This window comes from Lacerta agilis, chromosome 14, assembly GCF_009819535.1.
Source record: "Lacerta agilis isolate rLacAgi1 chromosome 14, rLacAgi1.pri, whole genome shotgun sequence".
Classification (NCBI taxonomy): domain Eukaryota; kingdom Metazoa; phylum Chordata; class Lepidosauria; order Squamata; family Lacertidae; genus Lacerta; species Lacerta agilis.
The window spans coordinates 25,441,252-25,463,430 of NC_046325.1; the positions used below are offsets into that span (position 1 = coordinate 25,441,252).

Genomic DNA, 22,179 nt, shown 5'->3' on the forward strand with positions numbered 1-22,179 from the left:
AGGAGACTAAGCTTGTTTTTCTTCTCCGACTTAAGTTTGCAGTTATGCTTATAAATTTGCATATGCAAATGTTATTCAAATCTGTATTGCTGTCTGCTCTTTCAACAACCTCATAAAATATTTATCAATAAGCCTTTTTTGTTGTTTATGAATTAGTTTTTATTAAAGAGACAGCTTTCCGGGTCATGTGGCCAGCATGATTAAACTGCTTCTGGCACAACGGAACACTGTGATGGAAGCCAGAGCGCATAGAAAAGCTGTTTATCTTCCCACTGCAGTGGTACCTACTTATCTACTTGCACTGGTGTGCTGTCGAACTGCTAGGTTGGCAGGAGCTGGGACCGAGCAACGGGAGCTCACCCCATCGCGGGGATTCGAACCGCCAACCTTTTGATTGGCAAGCCCAAGAGGCTCAGTGGTTTAGACCACAGCGCCACCCGCGTCCCAAGTACCTAGCAACACCCTCACTGCAATAGATACAAAACTTGACCTTTGTGGCTGCTTTTCTTTCCTATACACTCTTCAAATTCCTTACGTGGTGATCTGTGACTCCAAGAAGATGAGGATGAAGACCAAGAGGGCTGGCACAATGGAAGCGAGCGCCATCCACCAGGGAAACATCCCATGTTCTCCAAGTGGATGAACAAACCAGCTCCTTGATGGATGGGTGGTATCAAGGCCTTTGGGGACTTTCAGTTTCTGTGAGGAAACAAGCAAAATGGATACAGATGAATTCCAGAACTGTCGGCCCCTAGTGCAGGAAGTGCCACATTATTTTAGGCTGACAACCCCAGATAGGAAAGTGAGCCAGTGCTCATTTTTTCTGCTCAGAAAGGATATCAAAAACTGGAATCCACTGGACTTAGACAGAAGGAAGGAGAGGGTGCTACTGATAGTGACCAGCTACTCACCTGACTATAGGTGGTTTCAATAAAGTAGTCTACCAATGCCATGAGGAAGATGGCAATAGGGACACCAAAGTCACCAATCACACGGCGGATCTGTCAAAAAATAAGAAGTAAGAAAGAACCACATTAATTTTGCAACATAGGGCTGGAGGTGAGAGGTGAATAAGAACAGCTGAATCTTTGGAAATGAGATGGAACAGAGGTTCTGAGCTACCAGGGCAGGCATCCACACTGACCCTGGAAACAAAGGAAATATAACTAATTCAGTTTTAAAAGTTTTGATCTGATTATGAGAATTATGACCTTCCCCTTCAAACATGCAAACAGTGTGGAACTTTAAAAAAAGGTAATATTTGCCAGAGTCTGTTTTTGATGGGTGATTTTCAGACCTAAATATTGATTTGTTGTTGTTGTTCAGTCGTTCAGTCGTGTCCGACTCTTCGTGACCCCATGGACCAGAGCACGCCAGGCACGCCTATCCTTCACTGCCTCTCACAGTTTGGCCAAACCCATGTTGATAAGGGAACATTTAGACTCAGCTTAAAAGGGAGACAAACTAAGAAACTGCACCAGCAACCCCTTTAATCATATATTGTGACTGATACACTGGGCTGTGCATATTCTGCAGTCAAAACAATTTCATACCACAGCTGCACCAAATTCTGCAAGTCATATTAGGCAGTTCTGTCAGCATGCTTTTTATTTTAGTGTTTTTTATGTTCTATAATGTGTTTTGATGTTACCGTATATACGGCCCTGGGATCATTTGATAAAGGGCAGTATATAAATTGAATTTATAATCATCATCACCATTTTGCATTTTAAGCACATTTGCTTACATTGGTAAAATTATGCTACTTCTTCTGTAGGCTACAGCAAAATGTTACACATATTTAACTGGAAGTTAAATCCCACTGGGTTCCATGGGGGAATTATTCCCATGTAAGTGTGCATAGTATTGTGGCCTTAGTCACTGGAATGAAAGGGCTGTGGAGGAAATCCTGTCTGTTTCCTTGAAATCCTGCTTTTTCTCCTTTTTGGCTTTTGAGATTTCAAAGTTACTGCCCATACACTTTTACATGTGCCTCTGCAGCATCAAGGGCTAGTAGCTAGCTTGGTTTTTTACCAAAACAGGATTTTAAGATGTTGAATTCGATGCCTTAGTATAACTCCAAGGGCCTTCTGACGGTGAGGCAAGAAGTGAGGTTAACAGGGAACCAGGCAAGGGCCTTCTCGGTAGTGGCGCCCACCCTGTCGAACGCCCTCCATCAGATGTCAAGGAGATAAGTAACTATACAACCGTTAGATGGCATCTGAAGGCAACCCTGGTTAGGGAAGTTTTTTAATGTTTAATGTTTCATTATGTTTTTATATATGCTGGAACACACCCCACCCCCAGAGTGGCTGGGGGCAACCCAGTCAGATGGGTGGGGTACAAATAATAAAATGATGATAATGATTAAAAAAAAACTTAGTTGATGAGGAGATTAATGGATTAAGCATGCATCAACTTCCTTATGAAAGAAAAGAATATTTTGGTTTTAGATGATGCACATATCTATTGCAGCAAGTATACAGTATTAGAAGAGGCTTTCCTTATCTCTAATATCAGAAGCGATGCTTATTAAAAGATGGCACCTGCCATATCTGCTTTTTATAAGTACTTGTGATAAAAATAACAACAAAAAATGAAAAATCTGCTTTCCAATCAGTTGGCACGTTATAAATTGATTAATCGATGAAACATTGCAGCTCTGTTTATTACTCTTTAATACTTCAGGTACAATGTGGTAGGAATGCTAAGGAAGCCCCATTTATTCTAAGCCAAATTGCTGACCAAAATACTTCTCCCAGTGTCTTGTTGCTTCAGTTTGAAGTCCGCCCTTTGCTATTTAAATCCAGTTGTAGGTTGGCCATTATACAGAGACAGAACAAACTTGCGAGTGCAGACACAGACTTAAGCCATCCCCTTCCAAAATCACCAAACATGCCAAAGTCCTACTTCACTCAAGTGCAATGTAGGATTTACCTTGCCGGGAAAAAAACTGCTGTTCTTGAATTGGCGCAAGAAAAAGGCGATGAAAAACGTTCCTGCCATGAGGATGAGGGCAAGCAGGGCTGTGTTGGGTACAGGGTAATCCGGATCCCCATTTAGAATGGTGGTGTTATAGTTTGTCCGCAGAGGGAATTTTTCAAAAATCTGTAAGAGGGAAGATGTGTTAGAATGTGGAATGGGCAGGACAGCAGGAAGGACTCAAGACACCATACAACACAGCCAACCAAAATTAGCACACGTGCTCACACCGCCACCCAAATCATATTGTTGTTACATGCAACAAAATAATTCCTACCCCTTCTCCCGCACCACACAAATAAGTCTTAGATCTGGTCTACATTGTATGAAGCAAAGGACGCGGTAGCGCTGTGGTCTAAACCACTGAGCCTAGGGCTTGCCTATCAGAAGATCAGCAGTTCAAATCCCCACGACGGGGTGAGCTCCCATTGTTTGGTCCCAGCTCCTGCCCACCTAGCAGTTCGAAAGCACATCAAAGTGCAAGTAGGTACTGCTCTGGCGGGAAGGTAAACGGCGTTTCCGTGTGCTGCTCTGGTTTGCCAGAAGCGGCTTAGTCATGCTGGCCGCATGACCCGGAAGCTGTCTGTGGACAAACGCTGGCTCCTTTGGCCTATAGAGCGAGATGAGCGCCGCAACCCCAGAGTCGTCCGCGACAGGACCTAACGGTCAGGGGTCCCTTTACCTTTATGTATGAAGCAGAGGGAGGTGATAGAGTTGACTGCACCATTTTGGAATACAGGCAGGGGGGGGTGTGCCATTTTGAATCCCCATTGTGTAAAAGAAAGAAAGAAGTGTCCCTCCACCTTCAGTCTGAAATGATACCGCCCATTCTGCTACCTCAGATCTCTAGCACTTCGCTGCAAACATAGATCAGGCCTAGTTTATGTTGTGAACCGCCCTGTGATCTTTGGATGAAGGGAGGCATACAAATTTAGTCAATAAAATAAGTAACAAAAATATATTGTGCAGGCTGCAATGCTACCAGGGACTCAAGGCTGAGACCTCTGCCCCTGTTCTTAGGCCCTTGCCCCACATTCCTGCTGCTTATCCTTCAAACATCTGTCTCCTAAAGGCTCATTTCCTATGCACTTAGTCCACCCAGTCTAATTTCTAAACATTTGCAAGAGCTCCATTTCATTCTCCCTTCTTCCTATATGTTTTCGAATTCAATCTCTCCTTTCTTCCTTTTGCTCTTCAGTTTCTATGGAAACCATGTCATGACAGCCTTGCTTCCTGTGGCCAAATTGTTAGCAGGGAGGGGCAGAGGGAGAGGAGGGGCGACCTATAGCAATTCTAGAGGATTTCAGAAGGTGGAGACTGTAGAAGGTGTCACCGTCATCGTAATACATAGTTATGCATGGTGAAAGATATGGGGGCAGTGGAGAGTGGGGGAAAGCGGTGTAACAAGCTGAAACAAAAGGACGCATCCCAAATAATACACAGGGAACATCAATTGAGATTAACAGCACATATTAATACATGTGGGAGATACACTGTTCGCTTATGGACTTAGTGGGTGGCTTTGGATAAAGTCTTGCGCCTCCCTGTCTTGGTTTTTCCATCTGTAAAATGGGAATAAAAGTCACAGGGCTGGTTGCCACAGGGAACAAACACGTAAACTACTGTAAAGCAATATATTTGCGGGGGGGGGGGCACCTTGCAACTTTTGTTCAAAAAAAGCTTGTGGGGATAAAATCTGAGAACCTCGAAGTCCTGTCTCTTGCTCACCTGATGACCCAAAACAATGGGATGGAGAACACTGAGAAAGATGCTCGAGGTGCAAATGACTAACATGAAACACAGCTGCCGTTCTTCACATATTGCCTCCGAGACAATGGTTAATTAAAGAAGCAGCATGACACCATCAAGCTCTGAAATGGAGTGGGGCAGGCAGAAACTGAGCAAGCTGTGAGCATTATAATGAACAAAAACTGCTTTAATGTCTTGGTTTCTGTTATATAGTCTTTAGTTTGACATCCATCTTGGAACCACTCCCAAAGGCCATAGGCATGCTCAGTTCAAATTTTTCCTCAAGAAACACTTTTGGCCACTAGGTGGCAGCTTCGCAAACATATCTTACATTCTTACACACATACCATGTGTCTTTAACAAAACATTGTAAGGAAGATGCTGTGTGTTCCTTGTAACACAGGCAGTTTGGGCCTGAGCTTCCCTGTGTTCCTTTGGGAGGAAGTAGTTTCCTCAGTCACAGAGCTAAAACTCCGAGCTCTGGACCATACAATTTACAGTTCCCGGGATTTTTTTGAGGGCAGTCATGTGCTTTAACTGTATGGTGTGGTCTGCCTGAAGACAACATGAAAAGTCTGAAGACGGGTCATTTTTCATGCTCAGAACTCAAGAGCCCAGCCACACTTCCATTTCCCCTGTGATTTCTGGTCACAGAGCTGAAAGGTTAATTTTTTGTCCCACCCTAGGAAAACCCACTGTTCACTGCTTAATAGGAACAAACATCTATCTGCAGAAAACCAGAATGACTTTTGCTCTGATTCATCAGTCGACAGCAGGTTTTCCCAGGTAAAGCAGGCAAGATGTTGATGTTGATGATGATGATGATGATGATGATGATGCCTCTTGGACAAATGATAATGTGGATGGGCCCCAAATCTCTCAGGATCCAGCATTCAAGCACAAAGTAAGCCAAGCCACACACGAGACAATGGAAAATAGGTACTATGTACAGCTCAGTGCTCAACACGGCCATGACAGACCAACTTTCAGCCCCGCCTCACGGGTCTTGAGGAACATTGTGGCCATGAAACAGCCCGTTCCCTGTGCCAGCAAAGCTGCTCCCTCACAAAAGCAAAGGAAGGGAGGGAGACAGAAATATAAGCCACGTTACCTTGTAGAGTTTGAAGAAAGTCTCGTAGATGAAGATGAGGGAGATGAGGAAGGAGAAGATCTCCTGGGTGTAGCGGGAGATGTAACGTACCAGGAAGCTGCCCTCAAAAGCCACCACCAACAATACCAATATTATAAGCCACAAGCCGATCCAGACTCTCCCTGGATGGTACTCGATTGCTAAAGTCTCACAAAACTGTGTAGAGAGAAACAGGTGGGGTGCAGAGAGGAAAGCACAGGAGAAGCTAGTAAGATGCTGATGGTTATCCAGAATGTAGAGTATTGGCCCTCCTCGTGATACACAACACGGGCCATGCTGAAATCTTGTAGCCCGTTCCTCCAGTGAAACCTGCATAGGCATTTATAGCCAGGTCTGTGTATAGTGCACAGGTGCTTCTGGTCACAACAAGCAAGCAGAGTTTGGTACATGTGAGGTTCAACATCTTAAGAACCTGAGCTTTGTTCTTTTAAATGGAAGCAAGTTTCTACTGGTTATGACAGGAATGTGAATATTTTTAGACTCCCAACTCCCATCCATCCCTGGTCATTGGTCATGTTTGCTGAGGGCGATGGGAACTGGAGTCCAACAATACTTAGAGGGCAACATGCTCCCCACCCCTGTCTTTGTTGTTGTTTAGTTGTGTCCGACTCTTCGTGACCCCATGGACCAGAGCACGCCAGGCACTCCTGTCTTCACCCCTGTCTTAGGGTTATGGAAATAAACCTGCAAACTCTCAGGCAGAATGGTTTTACTGGATCAAAAGCTGCCTAATCTAGCATTCTGTCTCCATCTGTGATCAGCTAGAACCACCTGGAAAGTGGCTAGGATTCTATGCTGTTCTTGGTAATGAGAGATATACTGCCTGCAAACATGGAAGTTCCATTTCGTGTAACAGCTAATGACCATGAATAATAGAAATGTCCTCCATTTCGAATTCGCCTACCCTGTTTGAAAAGTGATGTAAACTAATGGTCCTCACTACATCTTATGGTAAACATTGAATGGACGGGTAACATATGGTGATCTCCATTGATTGGCAGTGTGGATCTGGGGACTGCATAAGTTGAAAGAAGCTTTTCAGTGTGTTGAAACATGTAATCAATCATTCAACAGGGATGTTATTTATAGCAGGATACCTACCCCATAGAAGGCTTCTTCAAAGACCAGAAGGGGGCCAGAAAAGCCAACCACAAGCAAAGGTTGAGCTCCAAGCAAGCAGAAGATGACGCCCTGGACTGCCGTGGAGATCAGAAGCTCAGATACTCCCATCTGCTTGTTAGTCTTCTCACCTGGAAGCAACAGCAGATTATCGGCAAGAAAGAACAAACCTGGGGTGTTTCCTGCTTTAAGAAACTTAAGAGATCCAAATGACACATCAGTAAGAGGGCTGAAATTTTTTGAACTGAAGATAGACAATGCTTGCTGAGTAAATAACCAAGTCTATTAAGTATCTGCTTTGTAACGTAAGCTAAAGATCTTTCCGGAAGGTGTGCCAGAGTATATCTTTCTTGTTCTTCCCTGATCCCCTGGCTGGAGGAGATGTCACCAAGGTCTCTTAGTTTACCAGCACAGCACCCAGCCATTAAAAGAATAAAATCCATGTCACTAAATAAATTTCACATAGTTGAAGATGAGTAGCCTAGGAGTGCCTGCGGTCCAAAGGTGGTACAGATGTTTTTGTGCTTTAAATTGCTTTTATAACTATTTACTATTTTATAACTATTTACTTTACATGTAAGCTACATTAGAACATTGCTTATGGGAATAGTGGTAGAAAACCTTTCTATAAGCAAATCAGCCAGCAAGCAAGACATGGAAGTGGCCTCTAGTAGGGTTTTTTTCTGGCATAATTTTCTACCTGTTGTTCATGTGGCCAAGCCTCACCTACGTATGAGAAGGACTTGGAGAAAAACAAACCAGTGTAGCCCAACCTGCTGGAAAACCTTATGTCATTCCACTTCTTGCCCTGTTTTGTCCAGCAAAAACTCAAGAGGGGAAGTGGTGCTGAGCTGCTGGGAACTCCAGTTTGATGCAATATTTCCCTCGTTTTCATAACAGTACTTCCCCTCTGATAACCAGTTTGTGATTCCTTGTCAGGGTGCAGCGAGCAGCCCCAGCTCCCTTACCCAGAAGGCCTCCAAAGGTAATGGCAGGAGAAAGGGCAGCGAAGTAGATAAAGATGACGGCAGCCAGAGACTGAGCATTGAGAGCGTCCGTGATGTCACTGAGGTACTTGGGGTACCGGCGTTTTATGTCCCTCACCAGCCCTCCGAAAGGCCTGCCAGTCCTGCTCAAGGGGTCGTCATCATCATCCTTTCCTGGGGTCTTGAAATCTTGGGCCTGCAATTGTTGCTCTATATGAGACAGAAGAACACAGGGAATGAGAAGGCTGAATGAATGAAGGGAAAAGAGGACTGATGATTTACTGGGGGCCTCAATGGGGCTGTAAGCCTCGTTTTTCGGGAACATAGGTTTTGCATTATGTGGAGCTCACTGGTTTCATCCCAAATCTTGTGGGAAGCGCTTAAGGCAGCAATGAGAAACCCCACAACCTGCGGGCCTAAATAGGCCTGCCAGGTCTTCACATTTGGCCTGTGAGGAGGTTTGGCAAATCTACACTCACCTACCCTACACCTGACATAGAATCATAGAATCATAGAGTTGTAAGAGACCACAAGGGCCACCCAGTCCAACCCCCTGCCAAGCAGGAAACACCATCAAAGCATTCCTGACAGATGGCTGTCAAGCCTCTGCTTAAAGACCTCCAAAGAAGGAGACTCCACCACACTCCTTGGTAGCAAATTCCACTGCCGAACAGCTCTCACTGTCAGGAAGTTCTTCCTAATGTTTAGGTGGAATCTTTTTTCTTGTAGTTTGAATCCATTGCTCCATGTCCGCTTCTCTGGAGCAGCAGAAAACAACCTTTCTCCCTCCTCTATATGACATCCTTTTATATATTTGAACATGGCTATCATATCACCCATAGACATTATCTATGACATTAGGTGTGGGGCAGCTGCAGGGATGGAGGAAGAATTCTGTTTGGTTCTTGTCTAAAGGTGAATCCATCAAATTCAGGTTCCAAAGCAACGTGAGAACCAAAACATAGCCATCCTCTGAAATTCTCATTTACCTGAATTTTGCGATGCAGTTCTACAACCAAGCCATGTTTGCAAAAATGCATACATCAAGGGAAAGTATGCATAAAATGAATATATTAGTAAAAATAGTATTAAAAATGCACCCTATTAGCAGTTGTTTTAATGTGTATATTAGTCAAACCTGCATACAAAATGAGTTTATTTGACACTTCTGAAAATCAATAAAAAATACATGTATAAAAATATATATGTTTCAAAGTGCTGCAAATGGTGTGTTTGCTCCCACATGGCTTAATTTCAAACTGTTTGGGTGATAACAGGTCGCCTGATGTCATTGTAACATTGGGTGATTGAAAGCTAGGTGGCCCTGCTCACCTATCAAACTTGGCTGGTGGGGGAGGTAAGAATATAGAGTTGTAGCCAACTAATTCCTGCTCAGAGTAGACCCTGTGAAATTAGCGAACCTAACTTAGTAACTTTACATTAACAGGTCTACTGTGAGTGAGACTAACATTGGCTACAGCCCGAAGAGGCATGTGTCACTGAGCATGTTCATAGTGTTATTCATTAGTGCTAATCTACTTATTATTTAAAACTCCCTACGTGATATACAAATATACAACATCTGAGAAGTACTATAACTCAGGGAGAGCGCATCTGCTTAGCATACAGAAGGGTCTAGGGTCAATCTTTGGCATCTCCAGGTAAGGCTAGGAGACCTGTCTGAAATCCTGGAGAGCCACTGCCACTTAGGGCTCATTCAGACCCCCTTTTGTGTCACATTTCTAGGCTTTTAATGTTTGATGCTTTATCATGTTTTTATATACCCTGTTTCTCCCAAAATAAGACATAGCCATAAAATAAGCCATAGCAGGATTTCTATGCATTTGCGAAATATAAGCCGTTCCCCAAAAATAAGCCATACCCCGAAAATAAGCCATAGTGACGTGGTACCTCCCATTAAAACAGCCTGGAGAGGCGTGGCTATGCAGCGTACCGATGCGACGCAGTTAAAATAAGACATCCCCTGAAAATAAGCCATACTGTGTTTTGTTGAGCAAAAAAAAAATATAAGACGGTGTCTTATTTTAGGAGAAACACGGTATGTTGGAAGCTGCCGAGGGTGGCTGGGGTACTATTATTATTATTATTATTATTATTATTATTATTATTATTATTAGCAGGTCTGCACTTTGAATCTCCGTGTCCAAGTGCTTTTTTTGCTCCGGTGCTTTCCTCATGAAAACCCTCTCTTTACTGCAGACAACAGTTCCACTGAAAACCCAAGTTGCTGTTTGTTCCAATTCCGCGTCAAAGAGCAGGTTTTCCTGGGGAAAGCAGTGGATGCGGGGGAGTGCTTGGACATGGACCAGGAAAGCACAAACCTGTGCTTAGAAAGTATGGGGCAAAACGTAAGTATGGATGGGCCCTTAGTGGAATCAATATTGAGCTAGATGAGACAATTGTCTGATTCAGCCTAAGGCAGCTTCCTAGGTTCCCTAGGTATGCTTGGTAGTGATCAGGCAAAGTTCCCTGCAGATCACCCCACAGTGATTCATACATACCAAGCTGTTTGGTGAGCTCCGTCCTCTCCTCCGGCCGGTACCTTTTTCGCAGGAGCTCCTTCTGTACTGGGAACAATGACTTAAGGAGCGTTTCACTTTGGATATGAGAGGGCGGGACGACGATGCAACAGTCCAGGTATGAATCCAGGCTCTTCACCAAGTCTTGCCTACTTCCTGCCATGTAGGAGTCAAGGCGGAACACCTAGTCAGGGAAGAAGGAAAAACACGGAGACTCAGGGAGGCAAATGTTGTGCTTGGGAGGGTTCGTAAAAGGGGCAGTTCCTGGGGTGAATTTTTTCAGGATCTTCCTGTGTCCTGAATGATGACATGGCTTATTATGGCACATGGCCAGGTCCACATTGTTTAATTTAACATGCTACTTTTAACACTTTTAGCTCCTGTTTTCCCAGAAGAGTTAAGTTAAGCTTGCAACACGAGTATGAGGTCCACCCTTTCCAGAGTACTTCTGTCTACCATACTCAGGTGAATGAGCAGATGCAGGGAAATTCTAGATCTTAAAACAGGGATGGAAAAAGCCTGTGGCCCTGCAGAATGATGTTGCTGGACTCCCAGCCTCAGCTAGCATGGCAAAATGGTCAGAAATGATGGAAAACAACACCTGGAAAGCAACAAGTTCCCCATGCCTAACCTAGACAGTCCTTCCTTCCATGAAAGGGAATTCTACTACTTTCTTGGGCAAGCTGAAGCTACGGAGGGTTCCAACTTACCCTTTCGGACATCATTGTTGAGATGGCTCTCCCAATCCCATGGTAGTAGTTGGCATGAGGGGAATCTGGGCCCAGAACCACAAAAAGGAACCGGACAGGCACAGGAACCCCCAGAACGTGGTCCAGTTCTACAGCATCCTTCAAGCGCACAAAGGCTAGAGTGGGATGGTCCACGATGGTGGCACGGCCTGAAGGGAGGATGGATGGGTATGGGGCATCATTTAGGGGGCTTAGCGCAGAAACACGAAGAAAGAGAAACACAAACCATGTGCAGGAAAGGAAGGGATCCAGGCAGAGGCAAAGGGAGGTGAAGTGACAAGGGAAGAAAAAGAGAGACAGCAAAGTGAGCAAAGTTTGCAAATGAGTTTGGCTAAGCCAGATAGAGAAGCGAAGCAGCGTTTCTGCCAGGAAGAAACATATGTCCCCCCCTGACAAAACACACAACACAAGCAAGAACCAGAACACACTTCTTCCTCCCAAACTTGCTAAAAGGAAGAAGTTATATTATATCCCATGTTGACTTGAATCAAGATTGGCTTTACCATTACGTAGGGTGGAGGGGCAAATCTGTGGCAATTTTAAACTCCAGCAGATTGTCTGTTGTTGTTGTTGTTGTTGTTGTTGTTGTTGTTGTTGTTGTTGTTTTAAAAATTAATATATTTGTAGCAACAGGAGGGAGCATCTTTTTTTGGATTTCAAACATCAAAACGTCTAAGGCTATGCTGGACAGACATTTTGAATCTGGTTAAAAATTTTGTGATTTTAAATTTGGTTTTAAAAAAAAGAGTAAGAAGGAAGATAAAAGAAAGGAAGATGGAGCTGGGAGCAGAGAAATGCTTTCACTAGTCTTTTGTGGTTAAATAGGGTAGCTCTAACACAGAGGCCCTGGGTCCCATTCAATGTTCCTTCTTTTCTCTTTCAATATCTGGGGACCACTGTGATAGGAGCCCTCCAGACATCCTGTTTATTATGTATTCTTTATTATTTGTGTTCATGATGGTATCGGGGCAGTCACACAATCCATACTGCACAACTTTTTCAGGTCAAAAACCAGGACATGCGTCTTTCAAGATGCGCACCTGAGTGAGTTACGTGACCCGCATCGTGATCTTGCTCCCCGTGCTTTTTGGGGTGCAATCTCACGTGATGCCCCAAAATGTGCATTGCTGGTGGTTGTGCAAGATTGCAGCCCCCCAAAATCACTTTTGGGGAGTGAGAGCACAGAGCGAGAGCATGACGCCCAAAATGGCCACCACGATCTCGCAAGAAAAAACAGGATGTCCCATTTTTCCTGGGATACTTGGCAGGTATGTACAATGCCAGTTTCAACACTGTTTGTGCCTGCTAGTATTTTGGGGTGGTCAGGGCGCTTCATTTCCAGTCATTGAATATCCCATAACTTCCTGCTGTTAATTCCCATAACTTTTTATAGCGCAAATGCTTTGGTTTATTTTACTTCTCCTTTTGTTGCACTACAGCCCCTCTAGAAAGCAAAAATGTGGTGCCGTTGGGGACACGCTGGAAAACAAACCAAGGCAGAATGAATCCAGCACTAATGCACTATCCTTGTGTCAAGAACACATCTGCAATAAAACGCCAATGTGGAGGGACATGAAATCACATTTTGGCAAATTTTGTTTTGCATCCCAGGGTGAATTCTGCTAGTGCCAGCCAGCCTTGACCTCAACTCCCACTGCTAGGGATCCCCCCTCCTGAGGCACATGGGAGACAATTTTATCCGTAGTTTCCCAATCAGCCTCTGAGAGCCAATTGTTTCCTACAGAACCTGGTTCCTATAAAACCTTATGAGTTATGCTGGGGCAATACCTAGTCCTGCCATTTCCTGTTGCCTCTAGCCTGCCATACAGACCCATGGATTTTTCTATGGAGGCCTATACTACATGAACCAAGGGTAAGGGTAAAGGGACACCTGACTGTTAGGTCCAGTTGTGGACGGCTCTGGGGTTGTGGCACTCATCTCACTTTACTAGCCGAGGGAGCCGGTATACAGCTTCCGGGTCATGTGGCCAGCATGACTAAGCCGCTTCTGGCAAACCAGAGCAGTGCACGGAAACGCCGTGAGCACGGAACCTTCCTGCCAGAGCGGTACCTATTTATCTACTTGCACTGGTGTGCTTTCGAACTGCTAGGTTGGCAGGAGCAGGGACTGAGCAATGGGAGCTCACCCCATCACGGGGATTCGAACCGCTGACCACCTGATCGGCAAGCCCTAGGCTCTGTGGTTTAACCCACAGCGCCACCCGCGTCCCTTTTGAACCAAGGGTTGTTGTTGTTGTTGTTGTTGTTCAGTCGTTCAGTCGTGTCCGACTCTTCGTGACCCCATGGACCAGAGCACGCCAGGCACGCCTATCATTCACTGCCTCCCGCAGTTTGGCCAAACTCATGTTAGTAGCTTCGAGAATACTGTCCAACCATCTCATCCTTTGTCGTCCCCTTCTCCTTGTGCCCTCCATCTTTCCCAACATCAGGGTCTTTTCCAGGGAGTCTTCTCTTCTCATGAGGTGGCCAAAGTACTGGAGCCTCAACTTCAGGATCTGTCCTTCTAGTGAGCACTCAGGGCCGATTTCCTTGAGAATGGATAGGTTTGATCTTCTTGCAATCCATGGGACTCTCAAGAGTCTCCTCCAGCACCATAATTCAAAAGCATCAATTCTTCGGCGATCAGCCTTCTTGATGGTCCAGCTCTCACTTCCGTACATTACTACTGGGAAAACCATAGCTTTAACTATACGGACCTTTGTCCATAGCTTTAACTATACGGACCAAGGGTAGCTGGGCGTAAAAGACGACAGTTGTTTCAAAGGTTTCAGCAGGTGTGACTTGCCTGGCCTCCCCTTATTGCTCTAAGGCTCTCATTGGCCCCTCCACAACCCCATAGGTGGTGTCTGATTGGCTCACTACACTGCCACGCTCACCCTGCCAAAGCGCTACCCTTCCTTGTATATGTGTTGCCGCTTCTGGCTCTCCGGCACCATTTGAGGGTCCCAGGGCTATGAGGGTCCCACCATCCAGTCCTAACAGTGCTACTGCACATGTTAAAAGTACTTACCAACCAGGACCAGTGTCGCTTCTGCATCAGATGGGATCTTATCTGCCAGTGGCTTCTTAATACCGCCGCTTGAGCCTTCCTGCAACAAGAGAAGCAAGCAGTTAGTCCCCAAGGTCATGAGGCAGGTTGACATGGCCCAAGTTCATTTCACAGTATGTGCTCTGTTGCTGCCCTCAGAATGGGGGATTCTGAGAACACGGTGTTTTCATTTTTATGAATGAATTAGAATTTTCAGACGTTTATCCCTCTGGCCTCAGCACGTGAATGTCAACTCCAAATCTAACGAGTATATATCAAGATCTGCTGTGTTTGGTGGGGGTCTTGGGTTATTGTTGTTTTTAAATGTTGCACTAGTTTTTCTTTAAAATAAATAAATAAATGTGAGTATTGACCATTGGAACAGAAATCTGCTTTCATAATGCATATATATATATATTGCACTCACCCTTCCCTGAAAACATGGCAACTTTTCCTTTTGGGGAGTTACAGATATATTAATAGAAAAAGGCTATGGAACTTCATTTTTAATACAGTGGTACCTCGGGGCAAGTACGCTTCTGGTTAAGAACTCGGCTTAAGAACAGAAATTGTGCTCTGGTGGCACAGCAGCAGCAGCAGGAGGTCCCATTAGCTAAATTGGTGCTTCAGGTTAAGTACGCTTCAGGTTAAGAACGGACCTCCGGAACGAATTAAGTACTTAACCCGAGGTACCACTGTATATGATTACAGTGGGGAGACTTTTATATGCACAAAGATGGAAAGACTCATAATTACCTACAATGGAGGAACTGTTGTCAAAATTACTGGATTTAGCTGAGATGGCGAAGTTGCCATGTTTAATAAGAAGCCATTGTCAACAATTACTAAAGATTGGAAACTTCTTATAGCCTTTTTGTGTGGAAAAGAAAATGCACTCATGATATTTGGGTTTGAAGATGGAAGATAATGTTGGTTTATAGAAAGTGGATTTGTTGGGTGTTATCTTGAAGTGGGTGTGTTGAATAATTTTTATATACAGTATAGCTGACAGATATATATTCTTTCTTTTTTCCCTTTTCCTCTTTTCTTTCTCTGTCTTTCTATCTCTTTCCCTTTCTGGTCTGTGTTTTTATTTAGATTAGCTTTTTAGCTTTGATAAAAAGATATTTGGTATCAATTTTTGTATTCCTATTTCCAAATTTTAATTAAAATTTTTTTTTAATGACAACTTTGCAGATTCAGGCTGCAACTCTAAGTATACTTAGCAGGGAGAAAATCCCATTGAACTCAGTGGGGCTTACTTCTGAGTAAAGGTGCTCGGATTAATCTGCATGCATTCTTCAGAGACAAAGCATCAGTATCTTATGGTGCCAAACAGGCATACGAAATGAAAGGCTTTTGATTTACAAATGAACAGTGGGTTGTAAGTGCCCTTCTATACCTGAAGAGGGCTCCAAGGACTGATCACAAATTGGTCCCAGCCTTAACCCAGTGTGACTCCATTCTGGTTCAAGTCCCAGAGTTCCTGGAGTTGCATTCACAAGATTGGTCTTCTCCATCTCCTAAACCCACTGACTGAAAGTTGTCTTACCTGCTCTGAGTCACCAGGGAAGGTCTTCATCTCAATCTGTTGATGTTCATGCAGAAGTGGCTGTCCTGAGTCCTGGGCATCAGTTCTGTCCAGCCGCCCAGGCAGAAGAGTCCCCACTGAAGCAGACTCATCAGGGTGACTGGACAAAGGGGGAAATAAATGAGGGGAGGGGAAGGAACCAAGAAAGGGGCAGGGAGGCAAGGAGAAAAGTTTAATGTCTAGGACCTCGGACAAGCTGGCATCCAGTAAATAATTAAAATTAATAAATACTTTATTACTGGTTTCGTTCACAGGCAACTGATACATGTGAAACTGTCAGAGGAGTTGGGAGCCAATATTCAGTAGGCTCAACACCCCCGCCCCCCACAAGATGGAGTAGATGAAGCCCAGTCCTAGCTGGGAAAGGTATTGTCTCTGTTGTCGCATTGAGCTTCCAAACCCAAAGAAGAAGAAGAAGAAGAAGAAGAAGAAGAAGAAGAAGAAGAAGAAGAAGAAGAAGAAGAGGAGTTTGGATTTGATATCCCGCTTTATCACTACCCAAAGGAGTCTCAAAGCGGCTAACATTCCCCTTTCCCTTCCTCCCCCACAACAAACACTCTGTGAGGTGAGTGGGGCTGAGAGACTTCAAAGAAGGGTGACTAGCCCAAGGTCACCCAGCAGCTGCATGTGGAGGAGCGGAGACGCGAACCCGGTTCCCTAGATTACGAGTCTACTGCTCTTAACCACTACACCACACTGGCTCCCTAAATGATTGTGAGGATATTTCCCTGCCCCTGCTTCAAGCTCAGGAGAACGTCTGGGGGTTATCCACAACACATTGCACTCTAGAGACTCTCTTAAGGGGCACAAAAACCATGTATGACATGGACACACTCCTGCACTCTGCCTGAACCTGGAGCCAGCAGGGAGGCAACGGGATCACCCCCTGACTTTGTGATGTGCTTTGGAAGTGTACCTGTGCTGAAGTAGGAGAGTCCTTAAGACTAACTCTCGGTCATCCGGCTTGATCTTCCCTTCATGGATCATTTCATCAAGCATCTGATTGGCAATCCCAGCTAGACTCTTCTCTTGCAGGTCTAGAAGAACAGTTCCTAGAAGAGTAGAAGGAAGGAACACACTGGCTGAAACCTGACAATTCAGAAGATATGCCTGCTAAAATTAGAAAGGTACAAAGGAAGAGGATTTGGGAATCTTTCCAGATGACTATTCAGTTCCCCCAACAAATTGCTGGCACTCTTATTTCAGAAAGTCCAGAATTTTCAGCAAGGTTATGCTTATGCTGTTGAATGGGTTGAAACATATTTTTTCCCTAAGCTACCTTAAAAAAAATCAAACTTTACTGAAAGAGATAACCCTTGTTTTATGGGGCCCTGGACAGGGTCTTCAAAATTATCCTAGGAACAACACATCTAGGGGCAAAACAACATGGTCATCTGGAATTTTTATATCTTCCCCTTTGCAAGGACAAATAACATAGAATCAGGATTTAGGCGAGAGAGAATTGGAAGTGGTGGGTGTGTTTGCCTATGTGTTGTAGGCAAGCATAGCTGCTCCTAAAAATGACTGCCTGTGCTCAACCTGAGGGCCAATTCATACATAAATGCTGCATTTCCTCAATGCTACAGCGCGACAACAGGCACAAACCTCACAGCAATTTCCCTCACCTTTGCTGAAAGCCCTGCGCACCTCCAGGAGGCTCTGGAAATTCAAATAGGACATGTGTGGTCTTCCCCAGTGCCCCATCTCCTCAAAATCCTCTTCCAGGTTGATCCAGTGAGAAGCCTCCATCCAGCGAAGCTCGTTGTTCCTGTCCATGACCAGTTCATGAAGTTCTACAAATGCCTGGGGAGTATAGCAAAGGGCCATGTGATTATGGTGGCCACCTTTCCCCTTCCGAGCTCTTTAGGGCAGATCTACATTCATGGTTTATAAAGGAATGGTTTTTATAACATAGATTGACACACTATGTTTTTCGCTTGTAACGTGAATGATACGTTATTAAAACGTAACACCAGAGGGAGCTGCAGAGCAACCGGCAGTAGGGAAACTGCGTTTTGACGAGACAAAAACAAGGTAAGGAACGTTTTTAATTTACTAGTATGTCCTGTGACATTTTAGAATGATATGCCTAATATTGTTCTAATAACGTTAAAAAGGTCAGTGTAGATCCAGCCCAGGTCTCTTTAGCAGTAGCAAAAGAGGCAGAAATTCAACAAGTATGGAGATAGCTTAGTGGGAGGCCGATAGTTTCACCTGTTGAATTTCTCCCTGCAATGAACACATTAAAGGCACAAGGAGCACTGCCAGAAAGAAAAGCTTCCTTGTTGGTAAGACAAAGTAAAATTAAAAGCTCTCCAGTCCCTAGGAACTTACCTCATGTGCGTTTCTGCGATAGGTGGGTGGTGGGGCAGCCTCCCTACTTCCTAATGCCTCCTCAGGTGAGGAGCCACCTGCCAACAAGAAAATATGTGTATTTATTACTTTTGAATTCCACCCCTTCCCCCAAATTCCTCCAAGAAGCTCCATGCAGCATGCATGAAATTACCCAACTATATGCCCCCAACAACCGTGTGAAATAAAGTTAAGCTGGGAGATATGGCCTTGTCAAAGGACACCGAGTAAGCTTCATGTCTAGATCTCCCTTGTCCAGGTCCACAGCAATGTATCTACTGCCCTGCAGGGTCTTAATAGTTAATCAAGTCTCACTGCACTTTGTTCCCTTTCTTGTGTGGCCCAGGTGAACTTCTGGTGTGTGACAGAAGGTTTTTGTGTGTATATCCCTCAACTGGAATCAACTTTGTCCTTAGAATCAAGGTGGCATACTGACTAGATTGTTAAGACTACAACTGGAGAGACCTAGGTTCAAATCTCCACTCAGCCACATAGTTTCCTGGGTAACTTTGATGTGGTCAATCTTCTCTCTCGGCCTAACCACCCAGAGCTCCCTGGAGGCAGAATGGAATAAAATGTAATAATAATAATAATAATAATAATAATAATAATAATAATAATAATAATACCTAGGCACAGCCTGGTTCTGATTATTTAAAAGCAAAAAAAAAAAAAAAAGGAGGGCATTGTATTGGGGGTAAAACAAAGTTATGCTATAATATAAGATGATTAACATTAGCATCATCGCTGTGTGAATCGATGGTGCACACTACAGAAAAAAATCCCCACTCAGCTTCTAGAGGCCAGGTGGAAGTGGTTGAAACGTCAGGAACAGCTCTGTAGCAGAGCATCTGTTTTGCATGCAAGAAGTTTCCAGGTTTCAGCCTCAGCATCTCCAGGTAGGCCTGAAACCCCAGAGAGCTGCTGACAGGCAGTGCAGACTCTTAATCTCAGGATCGTGGGTTCGCGTCCCACCATTGGGTAAAAGATTCCTGCAATGCAGGGGGTGGGACTAGATGACCCTTTTGGTCCCTTCCAACTCTACAGTTCCATGATTCCATGAAACAGACAGTACTGAGCTAAATGGCACCTTCCAAATTTTCAATCTCTTCAAAAAGGCAAAGACAGGGACAAAGTAGGGAACAGTTTTTTGTGCCCCGATAGGCACCAGAAAATCAGGACAACTGGTGCAAACCCAGATTCTTGGAGTTCTCTTGCAATTTTTCACAACTCCTTTTTATTTTCAGTTTCCCTAATTCAAAGATTTGTCTAGCCATTGTAAAGCCAACAGAATAGGCATTTGAAATCCCACTGTTTTCTTTTCTTCGTCCCACTATCAGAAGTCAGGACCTTCATTTCAACTGAGCGTAAAAGATAAGATAGGTATTGTCCTCCTGCTGTCAATTTCTGGAAGTTGGTGCTCTCTCTATATATATATTGGCTGCTGCAACTGATCTTTGAGAAAGGTTCTAGAGGGGGTTGCTAGGATGCTGGGTTTGACCTGAAACTTCAGGATTTTAGCATCATTCTCCGGGTCTCAAAAAAATGTAAAACCTCAGGGTGAGAAGTCAAAATAAAAGCAGCAGGTAACTGCGTAAAAGCTGCAGTATTTCTGTTTTAGCCCTATGTCCACCCTATGTGAGATATCAGGCACAGACAGACTCTCCTGTTTGCCCCCCAACAGGCACCACTAGGTTCTGCTTCTATCTCATAAAGTTCCACTCCCTGATCTTCCAGGCTCTATCCAGGCAACCCTGCATTTCAGGATTGGAGACCAAACAGCAGCCCTTGTTTCTGACAATCTCTTGAGTGGGCAAAAGGATCCATTGTTTGGGGCTTTCATGCAGAGTAGAGTGTGGGAGGCAAGGAAAAGGATGCCCCCAACCCCATGGCAGCTCTGACTTACGTATTTTAACATTTAGCACTTTAAAATGATACCACACAAAGAACACAATGTACATCTAAATTATGCAGAACTCAAAAAAGGGCTCCAAATCAAACTTTGGTGATTTGATGTGTATAAAAGCACGGAAGAGTGTCGGCAATTTAATAATAATAAAATATTTGGCATGCATAGATCGCTTTTGAGCTGCAGAGATCCTGATTCATAGCTTACTCTCTTAGCCATTGAACGACATCACCTCTTTATTTATTCACAACTTGGGCAAGTAGCAGAATTCTGGATGGCATGCTAAATGACCTTATCTTAAATTGATCCCTTATGATAAGTAGGAGCAGCCAGCATTTCCTGCCATGGTCATCCCATTTAGCATAAAGAAATAGTATACTGTATATATAATTAATATTTTGAAAATTGGCATATTAACTCCATGTATTTTGGCATTTGCTCAATGAATTGGCATTCTGATTATTAAAACATAGAATAAAATGTTGCATGAGCCAAAAATAATATGTTGCGTGAGCTATCAGCTACTAGATGTTGGAAGAAAATGACAGGAAAGGCCATCGTTTCTCCATTTCTTGTTAGTGAGATTCCAAAGCAGCCTTCCTCCACCTGGTGCCCTCCAGGTGTTTGGACTTCCAACTCCCATCAGCCCTCACCGGCAGAGCTAATGGCAAGAGATGAAAGGAGCTGTAGTCTAAAACATTTGGAGGGCACTGGGTTGGGGAAGTCTGCTCCAGGAGCATTTGTCCAGGCCTGTTAGAATAGACTGCTGGGTTCAGTGGATCCTTGGTCTGAAGCAGGGGTCAGCAAACTTTTTCAGCAGGGGGCCGGTCCACTGTCCCACAGACCATGTGGTGGGTCAGACTATATTTTTTTTGGGGGGGGGGGAATGAATGAATTCCTATGCCCCACAAATAACCCAGAGATGCATTTTAAATAAAATGACACATTCTACTCATGTGAAAACATGCTGATTCCCGGACCATCTGTAGGCCGGATTTAGAAGGAAATTGGGCCAGCTCTGGCCCATGGGCCTTAGTTTGCCTACCCATGGTCTGAAGCAACAAAGCAATTACAGTCATAACTCAAAAGTTGAATGGAATCCGTTCTGGAAGTCCGTTCAATTTCCAAAACATTTGGCAACCACGGCACCGCTTCCGATTGGCTGCAGGAAGCTCCTGCAGCCAATTGGAAGCCATGGAAGCAGCGGCAGACTTCCGAGGTACGACTGTATTGCATTCTAAAGTCTACCCCTGTACCCCTGTTCATTGCACCAAGTGCAGAATCAGATGTCACAGAGCTATATCTTCAAATGTGATGATTTCAAGCAAAAAAGTATGCTCTCTCTCTCTGTGTGTGTGTGTGTGTGTGTTTGTGTGTAAGAGAGCAAAACAGAGAAATGGCGGAGCCATGAAGAGTTCAACACCTCCATGCACAATTTCTTCACTTTCAATGGCTTCCACATCTCTCTTTGGTAGTGACTTGTGTTTCAAGACACAGACCTGCCATTGTCACATTTAGTTCCACACAAAGTTGGGACCAGCCAGTTCCAAGCTTTCCCATGGATTCAGACTATGGTGTGTGCCACAATCACAGAGGAGTTTGCATCAGTGGGTGGCTCCCGTGAGGCAACAACAGGAGCCTCAAACAAGCAAGCCAAGCCACTTGCAAGGGAAAATCATCAAACAAGAAAACCCCACTGAGCATCACCACCAGCCACTCTGATCTCTCAAATACCATCCTGATGCCTAATACAGTTACCATTCAGGCTCTGAGGTTTAAGCAAAATCAACTTCTCTGAAGGGAGAGTATATTGGAATGTAAGTGCAGCCTCCCCTCCCCAGAAGCCTACCTGACTAAGAGTCTGGAACTGGTTTTTCATTGTTGTATGTCAACTGCAATGTACAAATAGGCTGTGAATTCCCTACAAAAAAACCCCCACACTCTTCAGCATTACACTACAAATTGCCAGTACCAAATATATCCCTCGCTGTTCAAGAAAGAAT

The 22,179-nt window shown here is 44.3% G+C and overlaps 1 protein-coding gene across 3 annotated transcripts in view; it reads right to left on the minus strand.

Annotated features, from left to right (window-relative positions):
• SLC4A1 (solute carrier family 4 member 1 (Diego blood group)) overlaps positions 1 to 22,179 on the minus strand; it is a 43,578-nt gene that overhangs the window by 5,561 nt on the left and 15,838 nt on the right. For all 3 annotated transcript variants that reach the window (XM_033171244.1, XM_033171242.1, XM_033171245.1), the window contains 13 exons: positions 18,250 to 18,326; positions 17,541 to 17,718; positions 16,832 to 16,967; positions 15,877 to 16,015; positions 14,307 to 14,385; positions 11,237 to 11,424; positions 10,509 to 10,710; positions 7,969 to 8,196; positions 6,983 to 7,131; positions 5,843 to 6,037; positions 2,938 to 3,108; positions 912 to 1,001; positions 536 to 699 (listed from right to left, as the gene is read on the minus strand). In XM_033171244.1, the coding sequence (XP_033027135.1) occupies positions 536 to 699; positions 912 to 1,001; positions 2,938 to 3,108; positions 5,843 to 6,037; positions 6,983 to 7,131; positions 7,969 to 8,196; positions 10,509 to 10,710; positions 11,237 to 11,424; positions 14,307 to 14,385; positions 15,877 to 16,015; positions 16,832 to 16,967; positions 17,541 to 17,718; positions 18,250 to 18,326 (1,996 nt within the window). The remainder of the gene's footprint in view (positions 1 to 535; positions 700 to 911; positions 1,002 to 2,937; positions 3,109 to 5,842; positions 6,038 to 6,982; positions 7,132 to 7,968; positions 8,197 to 10,508; positions 10,711 to 11,236; positions 11,425 to 14,306; positions 14,386 to 15,876; positions 16,016 to 16,831; positions 16,968 to 17,540; positions 17,719 to 18,249; positions 18,327 to 22,179) is intronic.